Raw genomic sequence first — 18,173 nt, forward strand, 5'->3', positions numbered from 1 at the left:
ATTATGCACTTTGAATAAAGTCCTTATGGCCCAGCAGGGAAAAAAAAATGAAAACTTCAAAAAATTTGTTTTATGTTTTTAGAAAGCAGAGTTAAAGATCAGGTTGATATCAGAGAACAATAAATAGATGTTCTTTGTTGTTTAAAAAAAATGTTCTCGCAATTAACAAAACACTGAAAACACACGGATATAATAAGTAATTGACAATGTTTGTTACCCTTGTTAAAACTAGATAATCATTCTAATTAAGAGGATGGTGTTTTAGGATGAGGATTGTCAGCAACATTGGGAATTTAAAGGGTGGAAGATTTTTGAAATAATGGGAAGTCAGAGTTCTACAGGAAAAAATTTGGTAAATAAAAATCTGAAAACTTAAAGATTAAACTAAAATCTCATATCGATCTATATATACGAGCTAAACTAAAATCTCATATAGATCTATATATACGAGCATATGAGAGATCTTCCATTCAATTGTAGGGATGTATATATATATATATTTTTCCAAACACCTTGACCTATTCTGATTTAGGCTCCTTAGTTTTCTAAACATCCATGGCATTTACCAAATTAACCCCACTTGTACATTTTAATTTCTTCCAATTCCTTATCTGAAAAGTTGGCTAAAAATGGAATTTCGGCACAGGGAATTTTATTGAGAAGTTTTTCCCTGTTTGAGTTGATTTTACTTTGCTTGGATTCTCTTGTTGGATTTTTGGGGGTTCTTCCTGTTTCATATCTCTGTATTTATTTTGGTTTGGAGGATAGTCCATCTTTGTAACTTTCTTTACTGTGAATGAAGTTCCTTTTATATAATGATTAGATAAATGTGTATATTATTTATATGTATTGGTATGTTTCTAATTTTTATTTCAGTATTGACTCTTTATGATGAATAAAATTTTACTTCTATACAATTTAGACTCCCTTGGGAAGAAAAATGTTTTTCTTCAGTATTCTTGCTTTGCATTGCCTTACTTTAGTAAATCAGTTGTATGGGTTCCTTTGTTAAATTGCATCAATTGCTTATGAGCTGCGACCTGCTCTTGATCTTATCTTGCTTACTCTTTGCTTGGAGTGCAAAAATTATTTTATTTTATTTTATTTATTTTTTTTAATTTTTGAATTGCAATATGGCTTGCGAGCAAATTTTTGTGGATTTAACTTATTGTTACTTTGTAAATGCTTTGAGTCTTTACGCACTAAGCTCTAACCGAGCACTGCTCTTGTTGATTGTTTTATATGGCGGAAATATCTTGATGTTTGTATCTATGTTTTTTCCCTTAATTCAGGTTGAAGAGGCTCGAACCAAAGTTTCTGAAACGTCTACAAGGATGTATAACAGTGTTCTGGAAGCCCATGAAAAGTCTAAGGACTTGGATAAGACATATAAAGATCTAACAAAAGATGTTCAAGGTTTAAACAAAGAGAAAGAATCAACTGACAAGCAGCGATCTGAGGCAATACAGAAGCGCACACAGCTTGAACTTGATGATAAAGATCTAAGAGAAAAAATGTCTGTGAATATTAAGGCCAAGGTATTCTTCTAATAAAGTCCAGTTAATACTTTATAACAAAAAGTTTTAAGAGAAGAAAAGTTTTAAGAGAATGGTGCTGCATTTGTATTTTCATGATTCCAGGAGGATGCAGCAAAACAGCTTGAGATTCTACAGAGAGAAATTCAAGACTCAACAGAGGAGCTTCACAAAATTACTCCTTTGTACGATGAGAAAGTCATAGAGGAGAAGGAGATATCTAAAGGGTATGTTTGCCGAACAATTTACCACTTGAACAATTATAAAAGGCATGTTTATATACTTCATTTCAGGTTTTTAACAGTGCACATCTTTTCTTTGTTAATATTTTTTTTTTTTCACTCTGTAAAGATATCTTAGTATCCTATCCTAGTTTTTGCCTGGAATAGATAGAAGGGATTCATTTAGCCCTAACCCTAGTAGTTGGGATACGACTTTGCATTGAGTTGTGTGCTAATGGGCTAATGCCAGCTGCGGCAATCCAATTCCAGCTGGAACACACTTTCATTTACACTGGGTGCGATATCGAATCTATGTTTCTGCACAGGTGCAGTTGCCACATTGTTGGTTGTGCCATCCAAAATTGGCTTCACATCTTTTGTGATGCCAATTAAGCAAAGAATTACAGTTTCTGCAATTGTCAACAATTTTCTTCTGTTCTTAGCTTGTTGTCACGGACTTAGTCTTTTCCTAAGCTCGTGCGGCACTTAGACAAGCCAAGACCCTTAATCTTGTTAAGTCAGCCTTACTCTCAATGCTTAGCTTGCTAGGCTAAGACGCTCACAACTCGGAAGCTTTAGAAGGCGTAGTAGGCAACTCTTAAAGAATGGAAGTTGTTATTACTCAAGGAAGCCTTTACAAGTGCTTTTGGGAATTCACTTGCTTGGTTAGGAAGTGATTTGGGTGGTGCTTTGGCCAAATGAGGCCCTCACCTATTTATAGGCACCAATGGAACTCTCTAGAACCTTGGAGGGTTCCTTCCAAATTAAGAAGATTCTAGAATACCCTACACAATTCTATGTACAACCCTATGTACAAGAGATCTCTAGAATTCTCTAGAAAGCCTTGGACTCCTCTCATGCCTTCCACTATAGTGTAGAGATGTGTGGACATCTCTAGGCATCTCTAGAACTTTCCGCACTCTTTCCTCCAATGGCTTAGTGTAGATGGCTCCAGGAGTCTCCAAAAGCTTCCTAGGCTCTATATAAACCCATGAGGAGGCTCATTTGAAGCATCCTATGGCATTGTGCTACCTAATCCCTTCATTGAACTTTGGCATAGTGGCATTTTATTGTTATATTCTTTCTCTTTATTATTTGTAGAGTGCATATGCCTAAAAGAATTGCATTTAGTATGTGATTTGGAGAAAGCTTTGGGTTGCTTTTATACTATATTTATGTGTGAATATTCCCTATGACAAATAGAATAATGGAGCGTGAAAAGCAGCTTAGCATTCTTTATCAAAAACAAGGTCGAGCTACTCAATTTTCTAGCAAAGCTTCACGTGATAAATGGCTTCAAAAGGAAATTGATGATCTTGAACGAGTTCGTTCTTCGAATATGGTTCAGGTAACTATTCTCAATGATTTGTTGTAAGAATCTAGAGTCTCACTTTCACCTTAATGTTTGTGCTGGTACATATTACATGGATGAAACACTTATTTTGTCTTGGTTTTATAAATGATTCAGCTAACTGTTCTTATTGATTTGTTCTTGTAAATGATTCAGCTAACCGTTCTTATTGATTTTTCATTTTAATGTAATATTGTTGTATCTAGGTATATGATGCATGGATACAAACACCATTTTTTCATCCTACTTGGTCAAGACACAATAGGGAATTAAGTATTTTTGTCCCACCCTAAAGTCACGCTTGTAGAGATGCTAATCAAAGAAATGGTTCAAGTGATTGAGATTCAAATGAGAGTTGAAGTAGGAAACATTTGTGAGTTAATGGTTAAGCTCACTTATATTGCTTATTTTCATTTATTCTTCTCTTTTTCAGCTGTAATCTCACTGACTGGGAAGATCAGATCAAATTGCACCATTTACATGATAAATTGGTTATCTTTGTTGTCAAGCTATAATTCAAGATAATTACAACATATTCTATCTAATTGTAGTAGGCTGAAAATTTTGGGTTGTAATTAGAAGGTGTTGCCTTTTTTTTAAAGGGTGATTTGGATCAATGCTGAACTACTTCACCGAATGGAGCCTTGATCTTGACTGCTTGGTGTCAGATGCATGTATTCATTTCCATTGTGCAAATGTATTTTCTCTCTCTTTTTTGAACATGTCGTTTCCCACCTCTTGCACTGTTGTCTTTAATGAATGGAGTTATTGAGTAAACTGCAATGGTTAAACATTGGGTGACATTGAAGGTGGGGTTTAGAGAATTATGGGACACCATGAATAAGCCAAACCTCCAAATCTACAGGGATAGAATAAATTAAAGTACAAATGTCTATGATTCGAAATCAGTCGGTTGTAGTGGAGAGAAAGATTTTCCAGGTGAAGTCTGAAGATTACAATGGAGGAAAATGGCTTTCAATAACAGAGAGAAGCCAAGGTTTTGTGGTTTCTTTAGATTTTGGAGAGGAGGAGACGGGTTGGCTAGTGGAGCAATTAGAGAAAGCTGTGGAGTTGGAGGATTCGAGGGGTTACATTCGGAAAATGAGGGGCAAGACCAGGACTCATATGATGGAGATATGTTTTAATAGCAGAGGGTGTTATATGAAAATTACAGAATACAGTGCAAAGAGAAAACCTTTGGTCTTAGTTGTTCCAAGAGGTGTTAATGGCTGTGGGTGGGAAAACCTCAGGAAGGTGATTGCTTCAGTCCAAGAGATCTCTGTTCAAGTTGGGAGAGAATCGCAGGAGACGCAAAACAAGCCTCAAGAGAGTAAAGGAATGTACAGAGGTGAGAGGACCTACGCTGAAGTGGTTGCAGAGAAAGGAACAAGGAATGGTGCAGGGATGCCAGTTGGAAAATGGGCAAGAGCGGTGGTTTGTGAAGGCAAAGGAGAAATACGAGACTGGTGTGAGGTTGGAAAAGCTATAGCGAGAAGGGTGGGGATGAAAGGAATGGTATTTGTAACACCCATTTCTGCTTACAAAGGGTGTTTTTTTGTGGAAAATGCAAGGAAAACTCAGTGGTTTCAAGAAAGAGGTAGTTTCACAGTGAGAGGAGAGGTTTTTGCTCTGAGGAGATGGTCGCCAGAAGAGAACTCAGTGGTTAGGGGAAAATTTAGACGGGGGTGGCTGGAACTAAGAGGTCTCCCTTTCCACCTATGGGATGAGGTGCAGTTGAGTCACGTTTTGCAGCAGTGGGGGAGGGTAACGAAGGTGGCAAGAAATTCCTTGAAGTTTGTTGATTTGTCGAAAGTAACATTGCGGGTGGAAATGCTTCCAAAGGTCGTGCTTCCAGCGCTATTAGAGGTAGAAGATGGAGATCGGACATACACGGTTGCAGTTACAGTCACCGGAGAAGATGACGGAGAAGACGACGGAGGAGACTCTATAAAGCCTGAGTCGAGTCGTAGCAAGGACGAGCTGAGGTCAGCCGGGGGTTGCTTCTTGCAGAAGCCACAGATGGTTGAGGGGCTACGAGCTATTGACAGGACCAGTGACTGTCAAAGATGGATGCCCCGTCATCGTCTCCATTTTAGCTCTTCAGATTCAAAATCGGCTAAGGGGGAGAAAGGAAAGGGAAGATGGGTGTTGGGCCCAATGGCGGGAAGTAATTTCGGGCCAACACCAGACGTCCGTGAAGCCCGTTCTGTTTGGGCCCAAGTTGGGGCTAAGGATTTTGGGCCAATAGCGGGTCCAACCCATAAAGGATCTTCAAATGGTGGCCCAGCTGTTTCTTCGTCTTCAAAGCTCCAAAGACCAGGGCTTTCTGCAAAGAATAAAGCATCGGAAGGTCTTCCTCAAGTGTCGTCAAAGACGAAGGGATCTCCAGTCTCCGTGAGGCGCAGAGCAAGAAGTGGGCCGCCGAGATTTGACGAGGCGTTTTCTTCCCTGAAGCATAGCTTTGAAGGAGGTGGCTCACTGGAGACAAATCGAGACATTTCTCGGGGCAAATCTCACTCCAGAAAGAGCGATTTCTCCACTGGTTTGGAAACATCCAAAGTTTCCACCGGCGAGACAAAGGGAGAAGAGGGGATTTTGCAATGCAAATTGATCAATGAGGTGCGTAATCCTTTCTCAGCTGTTTCTGAGCGAGATCTTCCTCTGTCTGGGGCTTTTGAGCCAAATCCTATTCCCGAAACCTCGGTTTCTTTGGTTCATCCTTTTTGTGTTCACTCTTCTTCTTCGTATCCGTTGGAGTCAAGCCACGCTTTTCAGCGTGGGTCTGTTTCTATCTCTCCTGTGGTGTATGATAACCATCGTGGTGGTGCGTCCTGTTCGAATGGTGTGGTGGTACCCCTAGAAACCTCTAACCAAAAATCTAAAGACCGACCTTTCCTTAGGGAAACTCTTAGCAACCTTGAGGTGTGCGTGGTGTCTCAGGTGAGGCTTCGTTCCCAGTGCAAGAACCTTCCACTCTCCCACTGGAAGGTTTTCAGGTTGAGGGGCTTACGCCTCGAAAGATGGTCAAGGTTCAGTCGGTTCTGGAGTGTTTGAGGGTTAGAATTGTCAGGGATAATGGGAAAGGAGTGGAAGGAGAGAATAGGAATCCTCTCTCTGCGGACAAGGTTTATTCCAGAAGAAAGAAGAAAAAGGATTCTGGAACTCGAGGAGAGGATTAGTCCTGGGTGCGGGTTGTGTCGGGTTGTGATTGTTCTCATGAAGATTTTAAGCTGGAATACAAGAGGTTTAGGTTCTAGGAAGAAAAGGAGGACTGTGAGAAGATTTTTAAGTACTCAAAACCCAGATGTGGTGATGCTTCAGGAAACAAAGCGTGAAATTTGGGATAGGAGGTTAGTGAGTAGTATTTGGAAAGGTAAAAGTCTGGATTGGGTTGCTCTTCCTGCTTGTGGGGCATCGGGGGGGATTGTGATCTTGTGGGATTCAGTTAAGTTCAATTGTTCAGAGAAGGTGTTAGGATCCTTCTCTGTTTCTGTAAAATTGAACTCTGATGAGGAAGAGTCTTTTTGGTTAACCTCAGTGTATGGCCCGAATAAGGCAGTGTGGAGGGAGGACTTTTGGTTGGAGCTTTAAGATCTACATGGTCTGACTTTCCCAAGGTGGTGTGTAGGAGGGGATTTTAATGTGATCAGGAGGATATCTGAGAAGATGGGTGATTCTAGGCTAACTGTCAACATGAGGCGCTTTGACGAGTTTATAAGGGAAAGTGGTTTGTTGGACCCCCCTCTTAGGAATGCGGCTTTTACATGGTCAAACATGCAAGTCGATCCTATTTGCAAGAGGTTAGATAGGTTTTTGTTCTCTTCTGAGTGGGATTCTTTTTTCTCTCAAAATATTCAAGAGGCCCTTCCTAGATGGACCTCTGACCATAGCCCAATTTGCTTGGAAACTAATCCTTTTATGTGGGGGCCGACTCCTTTTAGGTTTGAGAATATGTGGTTGCTCCATCTTGAGTTTAAAGAGAAGTTTAGAGATTGGTGGCAAGAGTGTACGGTTGAGGGTTGGGAAGGTCACAAATTTATGAGGAAACTAAAGTTTATTAAATCAAAGTTGAAAGAGTGGAATACAAGGGTCTTTGGAGATTTAAGAGAGAGGAAAAAGCATATTCTTACGGACTTAGGCAGAATTGATAGAATTGAACAAGAAGGGAATTTAAATCTTGAGTTGGTCTCGGAAAGGATCTTAAGAAGGAAGGAGTTAGAGGATTTGTTATTGAAGGAAGAGGTACAATGGAGACAAAAATCTAGGGTTAAGTGGATTAAAGAAGGGGATTGCAACTCTAAGTTTTTTCACAGAGTGGCCACTGGAAGAAGAAGCAGGAAGTTTATAAAGTCTCTGATTTCTGAGAGGGGGGAGACTTTAAATAACATTGAGGTTATTTCTGAGGAGATTGTAAATTTCTTTGGGAATCTTTATTCCAAACCCGAAGGTGATTCTTGGAAGATTGAAGGGATTGATTGGGCCCCTATTTCTGAAGAGAGTGCAATTTGGTTGGATAGGCCGTTTTCGGAAGAGGAGGTTCGAATGGCAGTTTTCCAATTGAATAGGGAAAAGGCCCCTGGCCCTGATGGCTTTACCTTAGCAGTTTATCAAGAGTGTTGGGATGTGATAAAAGAGGATCTCATGAGGGTGTTTTTTGAGTTCCACACTAAAGGGGTAATAAATCGAAGCACAAATGCGACTTTCATTGCTATGGTGCCTAAGAAAAGCCAAACTTTCAAAATCTCAGATTATAGACCTATTAGTTTGGTTACAAGTTTATATAAGATAATTGCTAAGGTCTTATCAGGGCGTTTACGCAAAGTTCTTCATGAAACAATCTTTGGCTCGCAAGGAGCCTTTGTGGAAGGGAGACAAATTTTGGATGCTGTATTGATAGCCAATGAAGTGGTGGATGAGAAAAGAAGGTCAGGAGAGGAAGGGGTAGTTTTCAAAATTGATTTTGAGAAGGCCTATGATCATGTGGAGTGGGGTTTTTTAGATCATGTGCTTCAAAGGAAGGGGTTCAGCCAGAAATGGAGATCTTGGATGAGGGGCTGTTTATCTTCTTCTAGTTTTGCTATCCTAGTTAATGGGAATGCAAAGGGTTGGGTTAAGGCCTCTAGAGGATTGAGACAGGGAGATCCTCTTTCTTCTTTCCTTTTCACTCTAGTAGCAGATGTTCTAAGTAGGTTGATGATTAGAGCTGAGGAAACTGGGATAACTGAGGGTTTCCTTGTGGGGAGGGATAGGACTAGAGTGTCCTTGTTACAGTTTGCTGATGATACCATATTTTTCTCTAAAGCCTCTTTGGATCTTCTTCAAAACCTTAAGATTATCCTTATGGTTTTTGGGCAAGTATCTGGTTTAAAAATCAACTTAGAAAAAAGCACCATTTCAGGTATTAACACTAGGCAGGAATTGTTGTCTAGTTTGGCTTTGGTTTTGGAGTGCAGAGTGTCAAAGTGGCCTTTGTCTTATTTAGGCCTTCCTTTAGGAGGGAATCCAAAGACAATAGGATTTTGGGATCCAGTGGTTGAGAGAATTTCGAGGAGGTTGGATGGGTGGAAAAATGCCTATTTGTCTTTGGGAAGGAGGATTACTCTAATTCAGTCTTGTCTGTCTCACATCCCTAGCTACTTCCTTTCCCTCTTCAAAATCCTTGTATCTATAGCTTCAAAGATTGAGAAGATGCAAAGGGATTTTCTTTGGTCTGGGGCCGGGGAAAGGAAGAGAGATCACCTTATCAGATGGGAGGTTGTCAGTAGACCAAGGGAGATGGGAGGTTTGGGCTTTGGGAAGACTTCTATGAGAAATAGTGCCCTCTTAGGGAAATGGCTTTGGAGGTTTCCTAGAGAAAGGAGCGGTCTTTGGCATAAGGTTATTGCGAGTATATATGGGACCCATCCTAATGGATGGGACGCCAACATGGTGGTTAGATGGTCTCACAGATGTCCTTGGAAGGCTATTGCTCAAGTTTTCCAAGAGTTCTCCCCTTTTGTTCGCCTAGTGGTGGGCAATGGGGAGAGAATTCGGTTTTGGGAAGATCTTTGGTGGGGAAACCAAACTTTGTGTGCTCAATTTGCTGAACTCTACAGAGTTATTTCTGTGAGAAACCTTACTGTCTCAAACGTCCTTGGCAATTCCTTTCCATTGTCTTGGAATTTTAACTTTCGCCGCAATCTAACGGATTCAGAAATTGATCTCCTTCAGAGATTAATGTCCTCTCTTCATTCTGTGCTTCTTTCCCCTTCTTCATCAGACTCAAGAGCGTGGTCTTTGTCTTCGTCAGGCTCGTTTTCAGTAAAATCTTTTTTCTAGGCATTGTCAAGAGATTCAAATCCTTTAATGTTCCTTCCGGCCAAGTTTTTATGGAGCTCAAAAGTCCCTTCAAAGGTTAAGGCCCTCGCTTGGTTAGTAGCACATGGGAAGGTAAACACTAATGACAAGTTGCAATTGAGAAGACCCTACAAAGCCCTCTGTCCTCAATGGTGCATTCTTTGCAAAGGAAATGGAGAGTCGATTGACCACCTTTTTCTTCATTGTCCTATCACCATTGGACTTTGGCACAGGTTGTTCAATCTAGTAGGTGTGATTTGGGTTCCTCCAAGGAGCATTGAGGATATGTTGGTTATTTCGTTTAAAGGCTTGGGGAACTCAGTAAGAGGCAAGATTCTTTGGCAAATTGCTTGCCTTACTTTGATTTGGATGGTGTGGCAAGAAAGGAATAATAGAATCTTTGAGGATAAAGGGAGAACGGAAGAGGTGGTTTGGGATTTGATTCGGTTTTACTCTTCTCTATGGGCTTCTTGTACTGAAGCTTTTAGAGGAGTTCCTCTAAGCATTCTACAAATCAATTGGATTGGGGTTTGCGTTTCAAGAGTTTGAAGTTTGTTGGGTTCTCTTTTGTTTTTAGATTTCTATTGTTGGGTGTTTTCCTTGGTTCTTGTGTAGGAAGGACCTCTCATCCTTCCCTTGGTTTTTTTTCTCTTTCTGTTGGTTCTTTTTTCTCTTCTGTATTTGTTCTTTTATTAATATAATCCTTTTCGTTTCTGATCAAAAAAAAAAACATTGGGTGACATTTGCACAAGTTGGTGCAGGGCTTGGAACAACACAGTTTCACTAAACTCTTTGTTGCATTGTAGCTATTTCACATAGGTGGCTGCTTGTGGCAGCCAGCATTTTCTTCCATAGGTCCATCCTTACTCCCTTAGTATCTGCTTGTGCCTGGTTCTTGTTTGCATGAAGTCATTCATTGATTGGAACTCTTGAAACTGTTTCATCTGTTGTTCTCAGTGGTGCATAGTGTGCCCTTTCTTATGTTATATCTTTCGTTGCATTTTGACCAGATCAACCTATTGATGGCTCACCTTCATGGTAGCTGGTCTTTCTTTTCTTAGTGCATTCCTTGATCCTTTTAGGTCTCTTTTATGTGTTTAGTGGATTGCTTGGTGCTGTTGGGGACAACCAGCAGTCAGAATCAGATATACATGTTACTGAGTCATTTGTCTCTCTACTTACCCCACAGTTTTTATTCTACAGTGGAGCTTTCTTGTGCATAAATTTCTTGTATCTTTTGTCTGGGGGTGGTTAAGTCTTTTTCTAAATAAATCATATTGCTCTATTGATTTTTCCTTTGTATACTAACTCTCTCCTACTTTTGCACGTTTCAGGAGAAAAAACTCCAGGATGAAATTCATCAACTCAATGCCGAGGTGAAAGAAAGAGATATCTACATTGATAGTCGCAAAAAGGAAATCGAATTGTTACAATCACTCATCTCTCAGTCTCGTGATGGTTTCAACGATTACAAGGCACAGAGAGACAAGCTGCAGGATGAGCGGAAGTATGATTTTGTAACTTTGTGGTCTATCATGAAAAGACAAAAATTATTTTGTAATTTTCTTTTAGGAATAGTTGATGCAAAGCATGTCAATATGATCAAGAGTGTTTCTTTGTTTAGGTCCTTATGGGGGAAAGAAAGTGAACTCTCTGCTGAAATTGATAAGCTAAAGACAGAAGTTGTAAAAGCCGAAAAGAGTCTTGACCATGCAACTCCTGGTGTGAGTGATTCTTCCTTGACTTGTATCAGGTTTTGATTTGCAGAATAAGGTTGTCAATATCCCTGAGTGAACCTTGATGATGATCTGTCTAGCTAGGGATTTTCATTCCATGTTATAAGTGATGTGTGCTGCAGTACTATTGATATGTTTGTTATTAAGGTTTTAGTGTGTATGTTATGAGTAATGAGGAGAATGATATAACGAAAAATCTCATGAGAAAAAGAGTGATGGAGGGAGTCATCTTGTTGGGTTAATTCTGTTGGATAGGCTGATTTATGTTCTCCTCTTATGCTATTTTTTTAGTGATTCTTTTAATCAAGTAATTTATTGTTCCTACAATGAATTGTTTTTGTGTTCATTATTGTGGTGGCAGTTGATATTGATATTTTCTCAAGGCTCTAATCATGACTGCTTGAGTATTCTTTCTTTCTTTCTTTCTTTCTTTCGCTTTTTTTTTTCTTCCATTGGCTTGATGCACTGTTAAATATTCTTTCTTAAAGAACTTCTGCTAGATATCTGTTGTCTTGTTTCCATTTCTTTCTAAAATTTATTAATACACCCAGGATATTAGGAGAGGACTGAATTCTGTTCGGAGGATATGCAGAGAGTTTGAAATTCATGGAGTCTTTGGTCCAATTTTTGAGTTACTTGACTGTGATGAAAAATTTTTCACTGCTGTCGAAGTTACTGCTGGAAACAGGTAGTTCTACAGTTCATTGTTGTCCTGTCCCAATTCTGCATTATTAGGATATCTTTCTGACAAGCCACCTCAGCTGGTAAATTGTTGACTTCTAATTCTATGTGCATTCAGTGCTTGAATTTCTCATGGCTCTTTGTGCAGCTTATTCCATGTGGTGGTTGAAACTGATGAAGTATCAACCCAGATAATTAGGCACCTTAATGCATTGAAAGGTGGACGGGTTACTTTTATACCACTGAATAGGGTGAAGGCTCCACATGTGGCTTATCCGCAGAGCTCTGATGTGATACCTTTATTGAAGAAATTGAAATTCTCACCTAATTATACTCCAGCTTTTGCCCAGGTTTGCCTTTGTTGTGCTCCTGTTTTCTCTTGAAACATGAGATTATATTTCAGATCAATGTTTGAGTTACATCAAATTTTCTGCAATTTACTCGTGGTTTTCCTCTAAAAGTGTCAATTTACATGTAGATGATCTCTAAAATAGTTCTTTATGATGAGTTTCTTTGGTTGAGGCTACAAAGATAGCCAATAAGTTTATTAATTACGTCTCTTTGCTGGTTTTCTGTTGGTATTTTTCCTGTTCCTGTTCATGCTGTGCTCTTGATTCAAGAAAAGATTTATTGTTTGTACTTTTCATTCTTCACCTCAAGACTTAATTGGTCTGTTTTTTTGGTTTCTTTTTCTTGATAAAAATGGGGGAAAAAAGACTAGTACAACAGAGAAGGCTGTACTTCAAGAAAGAGAAAAAGAGAGAAGGAACCTAAACAATTATGACCCCTTTCTGCTAGGAAATCCACTTTATTGGTGGATCTTGGAGTCCTCTTGAAGTTGACTTCTACTCAAGAGGCTGTAAGCTAGGTCCTTTTTGTGTGTCAGACGGCTTCCAAGAACCCACTTTCTTGGTTTTGGCCTCATTAATAATACTAGATTCAATTGTTTTTAGATTTTGAGATGGCATTTTAAAACATAATGATGAATGCTGAAAAACCTTTTGTTCTTCAGAAAATTTTAATGCCTCAAGCGTAAAAGAAATTAAAAGGAAAAACAAATTAAAGGATACAATCTAGTCTAATATGGCATCCTCATGTTTAACTTATTTTGTATGTTTCTCATTAGGTTTCAGGGCTGTATATTGTTTTTAGATGAGTGCCTCATCTTATCACTTAGTAATAGAACTTTGGAAGAGTATTTCCTCAAATCTTTGTTTCAGTGCTTCAGGCATTCCTTGGAGGGTTCTAGTTTTTCTTAGAGTTCATTGGCTGTTTGGAGAGGGGTTGGGCTAGTGTAAGGTGTTTTATCTTTGTTTTGTTGTTTTTTGCGTTATAGTGGAATTTATATACTTGTTGTGTGTTGGGGTTTCTACCCCACATGTATATAGCTAGATTGCTTCAATCTCCCCCCTAATAACTTGGAATTGAAGATTTAGTTATGGTTAGAACTCTACTTTTCTATCTTCATTCATGGATCCTTTACTCACATTCATTCAATTGGAAGTATGGGAGCATGCATGTGGTAGGAAAATTAGACCAATCTTGAGATATGATATGCTTAATGTGAATATTTGTGACAGGAAATGAATACTAATTTTAGGATGACTGACCCTTAAATCCAGTCCACATAATGTCTTTCACAGGAGCTAGAGGAAATGCATCTCAGGTACACCAATTAGGTATGAGAGGATTAACTTCAGATCCCCTATTGTCTGAAATGAATTTCTAGATCCATGGATTCATCAATATCAAGTTCATAAAAAGATCCAAATTCTTGTTGGTAATTTTGTATGATAAAAAATAATTATGAGAAGTATATAGATAGATATATGGATACATTGATGAATTTTCTAATGAGCTTGTAGAAGTTGAAAATAATATCAAATTGTGCAAAGAAAGAGAAAATTTGGGAGATAGAGAGATCATATGGAAGAAGAGGAAGAAAGCTTGGAGGGCTGCTCCCTTGTGCTTGTTTAGAATGAAAGGAATAGGAGGGCTTTTGAAGATGCAGAACAGTTAGATGAAACAATTAAGTCCTCCTTATGAGTATCTTTTTGGAGTGGGTTCGATTGTACATAAATGCTTTAGCTGTGACCAGGGTATGCTTTGTAGATTGGCTGAGTTCTTTATAAGGAGAGGAAGGTTGTTTTTTGTTTCTCCTTCTTTCTTTTTGTTAGCCTGTGTGGATGCTACTTGTATACTTCATGTGTACTTCACTGTCTCCTTTTTCAGGTGCTTCTACTTTGATCTACTCTGTTCATGACATACATATAGATTTTATGAGTATGTCTTATTGAGTGATTTGCAATCTTTATCCTCAATTGATTAGTTATTTTGATGTTTTATCTTATTCTGTTCTCTTACTCTCATTTTATTTCTATTTTCGAAGTCTGGGTCATCGTTGAGTTTTGAACTGTAATTATGCAAAGCATACTGTCCATCCTTCATGGGCTTAATTAGTAAATATTTCCTATTCTGGTTCCTAGGTATTTGCTAGAACAGTGATTTGCCGGGATTTGGATGTCGCTACAAGGGTTGCTCGTACTGATGGTTTAGATTGTATAACCTTAGAAGGTTGGCACAGAACCAATTACTGTATTATTTGTTGCTTGAAAATTACATCTAGGTGTCTAAGAGCTTCACAATTTGTTCATTGTCTTTATAACAGGTGATCAAGTAAGCAAGAAAGGTGGAATGACTGGGGGATTTTACGATTATAGGCGCTCAAAACTGAAATTTATGAATATAATTAGGCAGAACTCAAAGTCCATCAACATGAAGGAAGATGAGCTGGAGAAAGTTAGGTTTAAGCTTCAAGATATCCTTTACGCTAATGAATTTCATGTTATGCAAGACTTGTTGCCAAAACTTTCTTGTTTTTCGTTTTTTCTTTTTGATAAATACATGTTGCAGTTTCTGGCTGGGTAAGTTTTGATAAAATCTAGGGAATATATTTCCTTAAGAACAAGTGTGGATTTTCCATTGTGAGTCTTTTTTTTTTCAATTACAAGAAACAAGAAATAGTATTACCTAAAAGAGATTTACATAGAATACAGAGAAAGATGGGAGTTCCTCCTCAACTAAGGAAAGGAAAATTATGATAAAACAAAGCTCAACAAACAAAAAGGAAAGGCAAAAGAACAAGACTACCACTCAAAACCAAAGGTTGATTCCCCTTCTACAGGTCTTCTCATAATCAAATTTTTGTCCCATTTCCCACTACAAAATGAGCATGATTAGAGAAATCATTGAAGACCTGAGAAATGGCCTTCCAAGGACAACGATGTGACCACCTAACTAAAATGTTTGCATCTCAACCATTTGGATACTTTCTATAGATGCTCAAGATAACCTTGTGCCAAAAAGCAGTGCACTCCCTAGAAAACCACCACAGCCACTTCCCTAAAAGGGGCCTATTTCTCAAAGAAATGCTCACGAAACAAACCCTCCTTCCTCAGCATTTTGGATTTTATGTCCACCTTGATCCCAGTTGGCATGGAAAAAGTCCAAATAACAACTCATCCTACCATTAACCATCCCACATTTCTACTATCATCTAATATTTTCTTTGAAACATCATTCACTTTTCACTAAAATCATCCAAGGAGAAGCTGGAAAAGTACACTTCCAAAGAACACTGCATCTAGCTGTCTTGTTAAAGCTCTCAGGAAATAACCATTGGACTATATCCTTCAGGGTAGGTAAAAAATCCCAATTGATGCAAACAACCTCTACAAAGATCAAAAGAAGATATGTCAAGGATGGAAGCTGTATAGGTTTTCTAACCTGGGAGCTTCTTGTTGTTATATGTCAGTATCCATGCAATAGCTCTGACTTCAGGTGTGTGTGTGTGTGTGAAAGAGAGAGAGAGGTGTGCATTAAGAGTCATCTATGGTTATTATGTTAACATCATTGAGCAAACTCATAACTAAGATCAGTTGGAACGAGTAGTCATTATAAAACTCAAAGCTGAACTTCTAAATCACTCTTATCGCTTGTATGTTAATGTCGTCTGTGTCTGGGCTTGGGTTTATCCCGTTCCTAAAGTTCTTGGAACATTCTTCTTGTCAAATTTTTGTGTTTTTTTTTTTTTTGCTTAATTGTGCCCACAGATAGATCAAAAAATTACAGAGCTAGTCACTGAGCAGCAGAAAATTGATGCCAAGCAGGCTCATGACAGATCAGAATTGGAGCAACTAAAGCAGGACATTCTTAATGCTAATAAGCAGAAAGAGTCCATTTATAAAGCTCTTCAAAAGAAGGTATCTTGCATGCTCAATTTTACATTTGTTCCTCAACATGGGGTGCATTTCTTTGTTCTCTCTCTTTTTTATTTTTTTATTTTTATATATATATATATATATATATATATATATATATATATTATTTTATCTTATTTTTTTAGCAGCTTCACTGTTCTGCTGGCTTATACTTCTTTTTTTTTTTTTTTCCCATTTATCCTTTTCCTTTTCTTTTTAATTCTTTTTTGGTTTGCATTGTAGGAAAAGTTGCTTGCAGATGTTCGGACTCAAATTGAGCAGCTCAAAGCCAGTATGGCTATGAAACAGGCTGAAATGGGTACGGATCTCATTGATCACTTAACACCGGAAGAAAAAGATCTGTTATCACGATTGAATCCTGAAATAACAGACCTGAAAGATCAGCTTATCACATGCAGAACGGATCGCATAGAGGTTAACTAAACGAACCCTATTGGAGTTTATGTGAGCTTACACCATATGCACCTTTCTATTTTTATTTGTGTATGCTTTTCATTTTATAGATTGAAACAAGAAAAGCAGAGCTTGAGACCAATCTAACCACCAACCTTGTTAGACGGAAGCTAGAATTAGAGGCTATAATATCTTCTGCAGAGACTGACATTTGGAGTGGGGAAGCTGAGTTGAAGAGGCAAGAACTAAAGGAGGCTAAGTTGTTGGTTGAAGATTTGACGCAGCGGCTCAAAAGTGAGACTACTGAGCTGCATCTCCATAATTTCTGAGTTGAAGGTTATAATTCATGATCTCATGTTTAAATGGGATCATTTTTTTTTGCAGGAGTTTCTGAAAATATAGATGAACGAACAAAGCAACTGAGGAAGATCAAAGATGAAAAAAATAAGTTAAAGGTAATCCTCTTATATGGGCTACTTTTCTAGTCATTGTTCTTTACTGCTGGTGGTAAGATAATTTGTTGTGAATGCAGTTGGTAATTGGTGTCTATTGCTGGTGCTAAGATGATGTTTTTCTTCTTTTTATTTTTTATTTATTTATTTTGAATACAGAGTTTGGAAGACAACTATGAGAGGACGCTCCAGGATGAAGCAAAAGAACTAGAGCAATTATTAAGTAAAAGAAATCTTCTTCTTGCTAAACAAGAAGATTACTCAAAGAAAATCAGAGAATTGGGTCCACTATCCTCAGATGCTTTTGACACGTATTACATCTTTCTGAACTTGACTCCTTATTTATGTTGCACTTTTTTCAGTTCATTCTCATATTTGCTGATACATATCTAAGGTCTGAACCATATCAATTTTATTTTGTATTTAGGTTTCATATTTATTGAATGTGACTTAGTGTGGGTTGGCTGTCAAAGGACAGCTTTGCTGTCCACACTTCTTTCCTTATTTTAGCCTACATTTGTTTCCTTATTTCTCCATTTATTATTCTGTACAGTTAGCATATATTATTTGACAGATTATAGTTTACATGTATAGGACTAGAATCATGAGGAAATTTATTTGCTTTTATTTGCTTTCCATGTATAGCATCCTTGTAAAGTCTATATATAATATACAAAACTCAAGGCCAAGGTATTCGGCCATTCATACAATATTTTGACATGGTATCAGAGCTTGTGTTCTAAACCTAGAGTTTACACGCTTTCTAGTTTTTCTTTGGGTTTTCTCGGATTTAGCCCTAAGGGCTCTCGGATTTAATCCTAGGGGCTCTCGGATTTAGCCCTAGGGGCTCTCGGATTTAGCCTTAGGGGCTCTCGGATTTAGCCCTAGGGGCTCTCGGACTCTAGCCTAGCTTTTCGGTTCTTTTTCTTTTTTTTTCTGGTGGTTGTGACAACACATCTGTGATGTGATCTTGGAGTTTTCTTTGGGTTTCTTCGATTCTAGGCTCTTGGAGATCTTCGATTATTTGGAGGTTTGTTATCAGATTTAGGCTCTTTGACGATGTTTTTTTTTGTTTCCTAGGCTATTTCTATCTTCATAATGTCTGGAGAATATTCTATTGTTCGTTTCAATGGCAAAAACTATCTTAGTAGGGAGTTTTAGTTTAAGATGTTTGTGAAAAGTAAGAAG

General features: G+C 38.3%; 1 protein-coding gene across 2 annotated transcripts in view; it reads left to right on the forward strand.

The window, feature by feature from the left end:
• LOC100257283 (structural maintenance of chromosomes protein 3) overlaps nt 1-18,173 on the forward strand; it is a 54,220-nt gene that overhangs the window by 20,086 nt on the left and 15,961 nt on the right. For both annotated transcript variants that reach the window (XR_785613.3, XM_002273282.5), the window contains exons 10-23: nt 1,293-1,538; nt 1,641-1,762; nt 2,960-3,104; nt 10,778-10,950; nt 11,068-11,167; nt 11,731-11,867; nt 12,009-12,210; nt 14,347-14,434; nt 14,529-14,678; nt 15,971-16,122; nt 16,363-16,554; nt 16,644-16,827; nt 16,918-16,988; nt 17,145-17,296. Coding sequence is in view for 1 of the 2 variants with exons in the window: in XM_002273282.5 (XP_002273318.1) it covers nt 1,293-1,538; nt 1,641-1,762; nt 2,960-3,104; nt 10,778-10,950; nt 11,068-11,167; nt 11,731-11,867; nt 12,009-12,210; nt 14,347-14,434; nt 14,529-14,678; nt 15,971-16,122; nt 16,363-16,554; nt 16,644-16,827; nt 16,918-16,988; nt 17,145-17,296 (2,114 nt within the window). In the remaining variant the exon portion in view is untranslated. The remainder of the gene's footprint in view (nt 1-1,292; nt 1,539-1,640; nt 1,763-2,959; nt 3,105-10,777; nt 10,951-11,067; nt 11,168-11,730; nt 11,868-12,008; nt 12,211-14,346; nt 14,435-14,528; nt 14,679-15,970; nt 16,123-16,362; nt 16,555-16,643; nt 16,828-16,917; nt 16,989-17,144; nt 17,297-18,173) is intronic.

This window comes from Vitis vinifera, chromosome 4 (genome assembly GCF_030704535.1).
Source record: "Vitis vinifera cultivar Pinot Noir 40024 chromosome 4, ASM3070453v1".
Classification (NCBI taxonomy): domain Eukaryota; kingdom Viridiplantae; phylum Streptophyta; class Magnoliopsida; order Vitales; family Vitaceae; genus Vitis; species Vitis vinifera.